Source organism: Natrix helvetica (assembly GCF_964273705.1).
Source record: "Natrix helvetica genome assembly, chromosome: 1".
NCBI lineage: Eukaryota > Metazoa > Chordata > Lepidosauria > Squamata > Natricidae > Natrix > Natrix helvetica.
In genome coordinates this window covers 68047065-68059072 of record NC_138548.1, presented here as the reverse complement: position 1 = coordinate 68059072, position 12008 = coordinate 68047065, and the positions used below count along the sequence as shown (strand labels likewise).

The window sequence follows — 12008 nt, the reverse complement described above, 5'->3', positions numbered from 1 at the left end:
TTATATCTGTGTTTAATGAGGTGGAATTTGGTAGCTTCCTGATACGGTCTGTGTTTCTGGAATATAGATATATATGTGGTTATGCTATAACATTATAATAAGTATCATTCACAGTAACGCTGGGGAGAAGCAAAAAAGACACTGTACCATAATGACCAGGTAATGCTTAAAATATGATAGATTATAGACCAATGATGTAACAGTTTAACAAGGCAGAAATGTCACCTGTTACCTTCTATGCAGCCACATAATTGTCACTGTTTTAACAAACTCACAAGTTTCTTCCAGTCTTCGAGCACATTCTTGCTTCTCTTTTCCACATAAAAAATGCAACTAGGCATAAAGATCAGGTTGAATCTACAATCCATTTGGTTCCCACATAAATTCCCAATTAGTTGGGAATGTTTTTTTTTTTGCAGCTCTTCTAACACCACTCGTCCGTCAACAAATATTTCAGCCCAGAAGACTACATCAGATACCAGACTGGAGGTACACATACACATACACACAGCAACACTGCTTAAGGCTATCTTCTTGTCTGTAAGGAAGCAGCAATATTCCACAGAAGCTGGCATCATCAGGTGATCCATAACTTTGCTATATCCACTAGACTACCAGCACTATAGTAATTAAAAGATATAGCATTAACACCACTTCAGGAGATTGCCAGTCAGCTTTGGAGATACACTCCACGGAAGAGGCAGGGCAGATTCTCTTCCCTAGTGCAACTTCATGGATATTATGATTTCCAGCTGCCAGCTATGCATGTTAAGAAAACTGGCTACCTGAATGTCACACAGAGTCTCACCGAGAGTCACATTCTGTATATATTCAACCACAATTAATATCATGCAATTAAGGTGATGCTGGCCGGGGGAATTCTGAGAGTTAAAGTTGAATCTCAAGGTTGCTAAGTATTGAAAAACACTGGTCTATCTAGCTAATCCTAACCTTCACAACTTTCAGAAAAAGTGCAAAAAATATATAGCGGGTATATTCTGTCATCCCTTTTGTCTTAAGTGACCAACAGCTACGTGTAATGGTAGGAATCTGACTGTCTGAAAATGGAATTCTCTAGTAAGATCATGCATCTGTCATGATTACATCATGGAAGAAGCATTTCTTTAGCCAGGTTCACATTCAAAACTATACATTATCTTAACTTCTTCCATATTCCACTCATGACAGATTGAAAAAAAATTGGGAAGCATCAATAAGGTTATTTAGGAACTTCCCTAAAAATTGTTAAACTGTGATATTTGGAGTTTAAAATGGCTATTGCAATGCTTCACTTTCTGTATGAGCTGACTATGTGGGACATATATGCACTTATAATAATTGTCAACATACGTATTGGACAAGTTGACTTTAAAAAGAGTAACTGTGCAATTAAGAGTTAATATTACCATATATACTCATGGAAAAGCTGAAAATTTTAGGTGCCAATTAATCCCCCAAATTTGGGTTGGTTTATCCATGGATAAACTTACCTATAGGTAGTTTTGATATGTTTTCCCCTCCAAATTTTTAAAGTACTTGTATGTATATCCCTATATAAGCCCATCTGCAAATAAGCAGGGTCTCAAATATTTAAGCAAAACGTCATTAAAAATTGCCACCCATGGGTAACCCAACTGTGAAAATTGAAACAAATCAAAATTTCAAGTGTCAGTTTTGCCATGAGTGAGACATTTTTCATGGTATTTTAGTGAGTAGCAAGAATATTTCAGGCCCAGCTAGTGCCCCTTCAGCTTGTGCAATGGGGTTGCCTGATGGCTTTCTCCTCCATATAATCAGATCACTTAAGAAAGCAAGTAGAAAGGAGAAAAAAACTTTATCCCTCCTTTCTTTCTATACTTCTATAGTAGAGGAAGGTTAGACAACCATAACAATTATGGTATGCAAGAAGCAGACACCTTCAATGGAAGATGGTACCTTGAAAAAATTGGTTGATGTCCAAGCAAAAAATTCAAGGGTCAGATTATCAGCAGATGGGTTTATAGACGAATATATACAGTATTGAAGGATGCTGTTGGCTTGAGAAATGCAATCAGAAATAACATTCAAGATATTCAAGGGGATGGTGTATACCGTATTTATTCGAGTATAACGCGCACCCCTAATTTTCGATTAAAAATCGGTATAAAATTTTGTTTCACACCAAGCATTGTAATTGACAAAAAAACGTTGTTGAACACGTGCGGCCATGATAAAAATCATTCATCTCTGGTACAGTGAATTCTCGGCTAGCTGCTCGATTTCCGTGAATTTCAGCATGATCAACAACTTTGAGCTTGAATGAAGCGTCATATGCAGAACGTTTTCTCTTGATACCCTGAGTTGCCATCTAACGGGTACCAGTATATCAATTAAAATATGAAGAACACTGAATTACGGTACGCAAAACACTGAATTGTACAAAAGCAATGCTTACCGTAACGTGTGAGCGAGGCGAGGAAATGAAGCGGCGACCATACAGCGGATAATAAGAATTCTCACCCCCAGTTTGGGCCGCCCACTGTATGCGACGAGGGGACGTTTTTTTTTCTTCGCCCTCGCGTACAGTGAGCGGCTGCAGCCCGGAAAAGGTGCAGTGCGAATTTACAATTTGTAAATGGACCGGCCGCCACTGCCACCCCACCCCAGCCCTCGTTTCTAACGCGCACCCAAACTTTGATTCCTTTTTTGGGTAGAAAATTTTGCGCGTTATACTCAAATAAATACGGTACATCACTTTTCTTTCTTTCATTGATTTTTCTGCCTTCCCTGTTTGTCTTTCCTTCTTAGCTCTAGAAGTGGCTACTTAATGTCCAAATGAAGGTGATAATATGCAAGCTTCCTTCTCCAACACAATGGCACTCACTGCAATTAACTTAATTCCTTTCCACGGTTTCCTCAGAACATAACTAAATGTGAAAAATGCCTCCAAATCTACGACAGATACTGCTACTGATGATCGTGAGAGAGTCAATGGCACAGATTCAAGTGCAGAATCCCAGGGCGGGAGCAATTAGTGTATTACTAAGCCTAGGGTACACTCCAAATGATTTATTTTCAAAGCTGAAGTTCACACCTACACATACTCTTTGTTGCAATTCTCTTTGATTCATGTCCCATTTGGACATACCTAAAGAGGTTAAGATGCCTGGTTTGAAGGAGAAAATGCACTGGTGAGCAGACTATCCTCCATGATCCCTCCTAGTCCAAGTCTATGGATATACAGCGGCATTCTTTCACTCGTGTGATCCTCTTTTTCTTGATTGGAGGCTGCATTTCTGGACAAGACAAGGTAACCACCATGGTGGTGAATTTTTTTGGTTTGCAGAATGAACACGATTGGAAGGAACCTTCTTCCCTATGGATATGCCTTGGGATATAGAATGAATTGCACTGGCCATAACAGAATCTATTAATGATGGTTTGGCTTCTGCAGCCTTCCTCTTGGATTGTTTGCTTCAGCGGCTGCGTTTTGCACCAATCCCTTTTCAGATACTTTCGTTCCGTGACATGCAATGCCTCTTGGCTTGATTCCAGCACCTCTTCAGTAGATTTGGCCTTCTTCTCCTTTCCCCGGGGTCTGGAGCCTGGTGGCGGGGGCGGCTGCTGAGTCTGTTCGGAGTCATTGGGCTGGGCCTTGTCAGGAGAAGGGATGGTTCCTTGTGATCCACGATTCCTCTTGCTGCCCTCTGCTGAGGGCAGCAGAAGACTGAACAAAAGGAGGACTCCAACCGCAGAAATTGCGCGAGCCATTCTAAGAATACAAAAAGAAATATTATAATCAGGTTGTTTTCTACCAATCAAAAAGTATATCCAACATTACAAAAAAGATTTTCTGCACAAGAAAAATTCAGAAACTGGACTGAAACTTAATCTATTTATACTATGCTTACTAACAACAACAATAGCATCAAGTTAATATACTGGACTTTATTATTTGAGTCAAGTCAGTGGTGCAAATGTTGAATGCTTACATGAATGGACTGTGACAAATAAGTGTTACATTAAGTGTTCCAACCAAGGTTATTTTATTCACCCAGCTCCTTTATTTACATTAAAAAATGTAAATAGAAACCAGGTAACACCAAAGAAAACAAATAAGTTCAAATATTTCATGAAAATACTTTAAATGAAATTCGGTGCTTTCACACTATGACCCTCCACAAAATTTTAAAATTTCTTTCATTTCTTGAAAGATCTGCAAAGGAAATGTCATCCTCAACATTTTCCCCACTAGATTCAGACTCCATAAAATGGGTTTGCGGTAGCATAATTATCACTCAACACACTTAATTGCCAGTCTCAAAGATAGGATCACGATAAGGGTTTTGTGGCTGAAGAGAATGGATTTCAAAACAAAACAAAACATAGAAACTCGATTTTCAGAAAAGTTAGTTAAACAAAAACAAAAGTAATACTAAAAGGTAAAGGTTCCTCTCGCATATATGTGCTAGTCCTTCCCGACTCTAAGGGGATGGTGCTCATCTCCGTTTCAAAGCGGAAGATCCAGCGCTGTCCGAAGATGACTCCGTGGTCATGTGGCCAGCATGAGTAAATGCCAAAGGCACATGGAATGCTATTACCTTCCCACCGAAAGTGATTCCCATTTTTCTATTTGAATTTTTAGAGAAATTGACAGCAAGACTGCATAGACCGTTAATACAACTTCTAGTTGATTACATTTTTTTCCCTTTTCCAATTTGCAGTATGGAGTTGTGGAGGGGGAAAAATGGACAAACAGGGTTAGAATTTTGGCATGTTTTTGCTCCCACTGCAAAAAATTGTGGCCCCTCTATCTATTGGTACTGCTCAGATTAGGATTCTATGAGAATGCAAAATGATTTAGCCTTTCCACATATACATTGCTTAGATCTGCTGGGAATCTGAGAAAGGGGAAAAAGTATTTCAAAGATTATATATTTGCTAACACATTTCCTTAAAGATTGGAACATTTTCCCCTAGGAAAATGCAGAAGAAAAACCAAAATGTGCTCACCAAGCCTCACTTGAAGCTGAGTTACCTGTGAACAAAGCTCATTTAGACAAAACAAGTTCAGGTCATTAATTTAAGAAAAACATTGCTACAATAAAATAGAGTTTAACTTCTAGTTAAAATGCAATATAGTTTCTGAACACAAAATGTTAGATACTCATACCAATTACAGTGGTTTCCACCAAGGTCCTCTGTTCCGGTGGGAACAGAGGTTTAATCCTATTGGTCGAAGGGTCTGACAGCTCCCTATAAAAGGGCTGCTGTCAGACTCAACCTTCGCTGGATTGTTCTCACTTGTTGTACTTAATAAAGAGCTGTTGTTACCATTAAGCCTGTGTGTGCCTATCCATTACCCAATCTAACACAAAATGTTTAAGAATCTAAACCAAAGGGTAAAATTAATGTTTATTGTAATACTGTCGCATTTTGCATTTCTTGGCCTCCAGTCAGGCTAGGCCATAATTTTCCTGTTACTTTACATGTTTCTTTTAGGATGTAATTACTTAATTTTGTTTTAGAAATTTCAAAACTTTTGTTTTCTCAGATCAACATGAGCCAAAAAAGATCTACATGTAGGCTTTGGCAATTACCGTACTCCTAAATTATAATTGGCAACTAATGTTAAATCCTCAGCATTTGAATCTCATGCGCACTGTAGTAAACCCCCAATTAAAAAAAGGGGGGGGGGATTTCAACTGGTAGCTTTCTACAATCCTGACCTGATTCATATGACATCAAACCCCAAGCCAGGTGATCTTTCTTTAGTAAAAAGCAGTTCGCATTTATTTATGGCATGATCATGTTAAACAAAGAAGCATAAACTCTGATTCCAAAAGGACAGAGCGAAAAATGACAAGAAAAAAGAGACAAGAGTGAGATAAACAAAAAACTAACATTACCGTATAAAGAAATTCTCTGTAGGAAGAGAAAGATCTAGGAAATAAAACCAAGGACACAGATATGATTTAGCATGAATGGAAATAATCAGGGATTTGATTAAACCCCAAGGTACCCGACAAGCCTCAAAGTTCCCGATGGCTTTAATACCACATTTCCAGTTGCCCAGAATTTGGCCCGTTCTTAAGATCCAGAATAAGCATGAGACTTCAGATGAAGTAGTCAATGGAATTCCAATTACATTAAATTAACTTCTCCAGTAAGTTATACGGGCTTTAGCAATAACACTTAAGATTTATATACTTCATAGTGCTTTACAGCCGCATCTAAGAGATTTACAGAGTCAGCATATTGCCCCCAACAATCTGGGTCCTCATTTACAGACAGACAAACAGACAGACTCATATACACCCCCTTTTTGGACATATTATGTGAAGTCCTAGCTCTCTGAAGAAGATTCTAATACTAGGGAAAGTGGTAGAGAAATAGAAGATGATAGCAAGCACCAAGGTGTAAACTGAGTTACAGCAGGGATAAGTGTACTATTAGTAGATCCAAGAGACCAAATTTGGGACAGGTCATCATGGAGAAAGTCTATGTGGAAAGTCAATAACGACCTGATGACATATAATCATCAATCAACATTAACTGTTGAAAGGTAGTTTGGGGTAGTTTCAGATAATTCAGATAATTGATTAAAGACCAGAAAACTGAGTTCTAGTCCTGTGTTAGCCACAAAGCCAGCTGGTTAATCTTAACCTAGTCATTTATTTTGGCTTTAGTTAGAAAGAATTGGCAAGCCACTTTGGAAAAATGCTGCCAAGAAAACTGCAGGTGAAGTCACCAGAAATCAAAACGAAGCCAAAGGTATAATTTCCCCTCCACTTCCAACAGACCTACAGTTGATTGGGCAACAACGATCTCATGTCACACCTGCTGCTATAGCCCACACTGGGGCCACCTCCATACTCACCCCCATTAGATTTAAACCAATATTAGATTTATTTATTAGATTTAAACCAATATTTTTATAAATTGTTATTCATCATCTCTACTTGAATCAGTCTTTAATATGAAGCTTAGTCTTGCAGACCGTGATAGATAGATTTACACTGAGAATAGGAAAGATTGTATTTTGGATATAATATCCAATAATTTACTTTTGGCCAAAAAAGGAATCCTTTCAGTTCAGCTTTGCTTCTATTCTAGCCTGATGACCTGGATTATTCACAGATAGGATACAACTGAGTTATTTTCATCAGTGAAGGTTACAGATTTGCCAAGAAATGCAGTGATATTACATCTTTTATTTTGCTTGAGATTTTTTTTAAATGTGATATCGAAGTCAGAGGGCACAATATCAGTGATCTCTCTCTCCCTCCAAGACATTTTAGAGAAAATATATTAGCAGGAAGAAGAAAGAAAATACAAGAGTAGAATGCAAATGAATAAACAAGGATTTACAAGCATTAGAAATAAGTTTACTCGATTATTAATTATGAATAACTGAATATTGAAAATAATAAATTCAGCACAGTAAAAATTAAACACATCTCTAAAACTATTGCTAAACAAGCAACAGCATCCTGAGTTACAAAGCAAACACAATAACAATGCCCTACTGGCATAATCATAATTGCAAGTTTTCGGGTGGCAGTACAGTACTAACCTTGTAAGCCTGCAGTCTTGCTCCTTTTAATTTTCCCTTTCTAGTTAAAGAGCCAGAGAGAAGCACCCAAACAAGTGGTTGCTAATGCCTTCATCCTTTTACAGAGAGACTCAATATAAACTGAATTGCAAATTGCAATCACAGATCTGTCCTGCAGATGAGGAGAGAGGAGACTATATTGTCCTAAGAAAGAGTTTACAATACTTTTCTTAGCATAAAGACGGAAGTTTCTTTGAAGCTTTAAAAAAAATCTACTGAAACAATAACATTCTACCAAGAGCAAAGGTTTTTTTAAAATTGCAAATTAAATTATAAACATGAACTTAAAACTATCAACTTGACTTTTCTCTTCTGCTGTGGGACAATACCTTAAAGGGATGGTTTGGGGAGGTGGATGTTGGGTTTTTAAGTTTTTTGCAAGTCAATTTTGACTCCTGCAAATGGCCTCTGCAAGTCCTTGAAGTTTTCTTGGCAAGGTTTTTCCAAAGGGGTTTGTTATTGCCCGCTTCCTGGTGCTGAGAGACAGTGTCTGGCCCATGGTCACCCAGACAGCTGTGTGCCTGAGGTGGAACTAGAACTCATTATCTCACCACTACACCAAACTGGCTTTCAACAATAAATATCAATGGATCATATATAGATATTTTAATATATCCTACTGAAAATCATTCAATTGGTATACTTTTTGGAAACTAATTTATCTATCAAGGAACTTATTTAAATTTCAACTTTTCTGTGAGAGATCAAGGCAGAGATGCCCTCTCACCAAATTTCATTCCAGTACCAATCATATCAGGTAAGTTAGGATGAAAGAGAGACTAACTATGGTAATCCAAAATCACCAGTGAATACTTTGATTAGATAGAACCCTGATTCTGGGTCCTCTCAAACCAGGTCAAACCTTTAAACTCGCTTTAAAAGATGGAAACAGATATAACAGAATGTAACGATCAAAGATATATTTCAGAACATCTAATTCTAGTGTGAGAGCCCACTATTACATCATCCCCCAAAGATGGTCATCCAGACTCTGTTGATCATTTCTAGTGGTAAATGAGATCCATCACTATTCAATCTCCGATGTTACTGTCAGATAATTTTTCTGATGTGCAACTAACTTATAATTGGAACTCAGTTTCTTGTCCTGCCATAGTTTTGCCTTTTCCATGGTAAACATATCCAACACCTTCAACATTCCTCACCTAGTCTTCCATCTTTTAAAGCAAGTTACTCTACCTTCCATCTCTACCTTCCATCTTTTAAAGACATGGTTACTCTACCTCTGATCACCATAGTTTTTAGACCGAGAAAATCAGGGGTGTGTCGAAAGAAGACTAGGCAAGATAATAAAGGGCTTGGAAAGAAAAACAAATGAGGAATGTTTGAAGATGTTGGATATGTTTACTTCTTTGGACACACCCCTGGTTTTCACTGTCTAAAAACTATGGTGACCAGAGGTAGATTAACAATGCCTTCTCTTGATCTAAACTATAGTAACTGTATGATTGCATTTGCTTTTTCATTCAGCCACATCCTGCTATTAATTTGTATTTAGCTTGTGATCCATCAAGACACTCAACTCCTTTTTGCCTATACTGTTGCTTAACATGGTCCCCTTCCATGCTAAATTCTTCCCAGCCAAAAGGAAGACTTCACATTTGTCTCTGCTGAAATTCCTCTTGCTTAGTTTGATTCAATGTTCTAATGCATTAACATCCTCTTGAGTCTTGATTTTAAACTAATTTGAAAGTGTTTTCCAGAGAAGCCTTGGATTTAAACTTGGGTCTAAGAGAGTGTCTCCATAAAGAAGGCTGTTAGTGCTTCTATTCTAACTTCTGTCTACAATATGTTACACATCTATCTCATCTTTGCCAAAGAAATCTTAATCAAAACACTAATCATTTCGATCAATGTGGGATTTGATCATCTGTGCTATATCAGAGTGGATAAAGGAACACAAAATCCTCTGAGCATTTCCACAGTAAAGTAATGTATCTAAGTAACCCTTGTTAAGAGTGATTTTTTAAAAAAAGGTGCTGACATGAGTTATGTAGATTTACCAAACATTTGGAGGGGGTCAGAAAGCCAGAAGATCAGATGATGGTAGACTAAATCTTTGATTCACTTCTCTTTGTTTAACAACTTTAATAAAATGAAAAGAGTAAGATGAAACAAAGCCAGTATAAAGAAAGGAAGGGGGGGAGAAGAGATGGGGTAAAATGTTATTTGGGGCAGTTCTCTGTGGCCTTGTTGACAGCTGGACTGGGAAAATGTTGTGCATTGAATTTGCTTACAGTTAACATGACATTTAACCATCCTCCCTGAAGTTACTTTATGTATCCTAATCTGGTAGCCTTTGTACCTAATTGTCTTCCTCAAAGTAAGAGGTTTTTGAGAGCTTGTTCTCTTTAAAGGAGTAATTGTTAAGTTTTAGTCTTTTGTTCATACTAGTATATTGGGACCACTTTATGCCTTCCAAACATGGTTTTGCAAATAGTGAGTTGATATATGAAATGACAAATTTTATATTTGTTAAATATTGTTATTTTAGGGCTCTGTATGGACTTTTTGCAGACACCTGGATGGGAGAACACATTACTTATCAGATTTTCCTATTTGTTAAGAGACACTGTTGCTAGATGAATTAGCTTTAGGTCTGTTAATTATGAGATGAAAAGATGATGAAATTGCTTATACTTGTGATAAGGGTGGGAATTATTTCTTGGAGTAGAGGTTCTCATTATTTATTTTGCACCTCTTATTCTATTTCTTTTTCTGTTTTATCTTCCATGGCTGTAATTAAAACTTTTAAAAGTTTTTTTTTTTTAAAGAGGTAACTGAACCTGGCCGGGAGGCCATTGCTTTCTTTTAACCCACTTGCATAGCTTGTCCTAGAAACCTCCCCACAAAATCAGAGACCAGCTTGCGGGAGTAGCTTACTCCTTGGGTCCGCAAAAGCGATAGTTCCTGCCTGAATGTTTCTCTCTCCGACCTTTCTGTGGAAGCGCTACTGCGCTGGGCCGCTGAAATCTATCCAATTCCCACCAGATCTGCACAAACGACAGCTTATCGTTGGCTAACCGGCGTCAAAGGCAGACGCTTCTCGCTCTCGGTGGCATCGTGGGAACGTCTTACCCTTGTTAAGGGGTTGTCACGGCTGCAAATGGCCCGTGGCAGGAAAGTTTTACGCAACTATCCACGACGGCTGCTCCCTGAGCCTTATGATTGGAAATCGGCCTTTCGGCTTGCAAAACACCGCAAGGGGCCCATTTGGAGATATTCTCCTCCAATCTTCCCACTTTTGCTCCACTTAGCCACTCCACCGCCGCCTTCCCGACAACTTTTACTCCCATCCTCGCCACGGCGACTCGGCCGCAATTGCTACTCGGGTGTAAACAATGCGAGGTAATTTACATAATTAAGGTGCCGCTTTATTAATTCAAGTGCCAGCGCGGCAGACATGAACCTCCTTTGAGACGCGGAAGACGCCACATTTCAAACCAATCGCAGGATTTACTCGGGGCAGCGTTTACCCGGGCGTTGCGTCGTCCTCGTAACCCGGCAGGCAGAAGGGCGAGACGCGCGGGCTCGGAAGCCAAGCTTGATACGGGGGAGGGGAGAGAGATGCCGGCTGCTGTCTCTCTGTCCCTGAGCGAAGGGCCCCCAAAATTAGGAGGTCGAGGCGATCGTCCCCATTTACACACCACGGGGAAGGTCTCTGCCAGAGACCGCCTGCAACGCACTGAGTTGCTGAGCTTGTATAGCCCTTAGTCAACAATCACAGAAGCGTATTATCTACCTTGATTAACCCCGATGGCTCTACCACAGGATAACACCCCCCCCCCCGCAAGGCTTTTCTCCCGAGTACTTCACGTGCAGGGGCCTCCGTTTGAAAGCTCCCACCCAGCAGTCAAGAAAGCAAGAACCTCCTCTTTTACCCCCGGGTAAATCTCCGGTTACCACGAGTAGCAAAGCCCCGATCCCCCCAGTTCGGTCAATCTTTCCCGCGCCAGCAATTACGCTAAAAAAGTCCTAACACCCACCACACCCACCCCTCCACTCTGAAAATAAATCCCGTTGAACTCTGGGTGTAACTCCTGGTAAGGAGGCGGCTCGATTCCCTCCGCGTTTGTTCCCCAAGCCTTCGAGAACAACGCTCGGCACCCCGTCTCGGGAGTAGCGCCACTGAGCTCGGCTGCCCTCCGCTAGAAAGCGCCGCTTAAGCCTTGCTCTTTCCTGCTCTACGACGTGAAGCGTCGCCCCTTCCCTTCCCCTCGGCGAAGGCTAAGCCGGGACCCTGCCCGCTGTGCCTCACCTGCGACGACGACCGAAGCTTCGCCGCTGCTCTTCCCGCGTAAGGCGCTCGGGCTTCTGCCTCGGATTTGGGAACGCGGCGCGCTAGCTGCCATTTAAATGCCTGCCAGCTGAGAGCGGCCCTCCGTGTCATTGGCTG

At 40.0% G+C, this 12008-nt stretch overlaps 1 protein-coding gene across 1 annotated transcript; it reads right to left on the bottom strand.

Annotated features, from left to right (window-relative positions):
- Window positions 1-3033: 3033 nt before the first annotated feature.
- GREM1 (gremlin 1, DAN family BMP antagonist) lies at window positions 3034-12008 on the bottom strand. Its single transcript, XM_081934369.1, has 2 exons — window positions 11871-12008; window positions 3034-3751 (listed from the first exon to the last, which is right to left on the bottom strand). Exon 2 carries the CDS (start codon window positions 3748-3750, stop codon window positions 3199-3201), a length of 552 nt encoding a protein of 183 aa, XP_081790495.1. The 5' UTR covers window position 3751; window positions 11871-12008; the 3' UTR covers window positions 3034-3198.

Excerpts from the sequence above, each read along its gene's own strand:
- GREM1 (XM_081934369.1), bottom strand. The coding sequence starts at position 3,750 with ATGGCTCGCGCAATTTCTGCGGTTGGAGTCCTCCTTTTGTTCAGTCTT.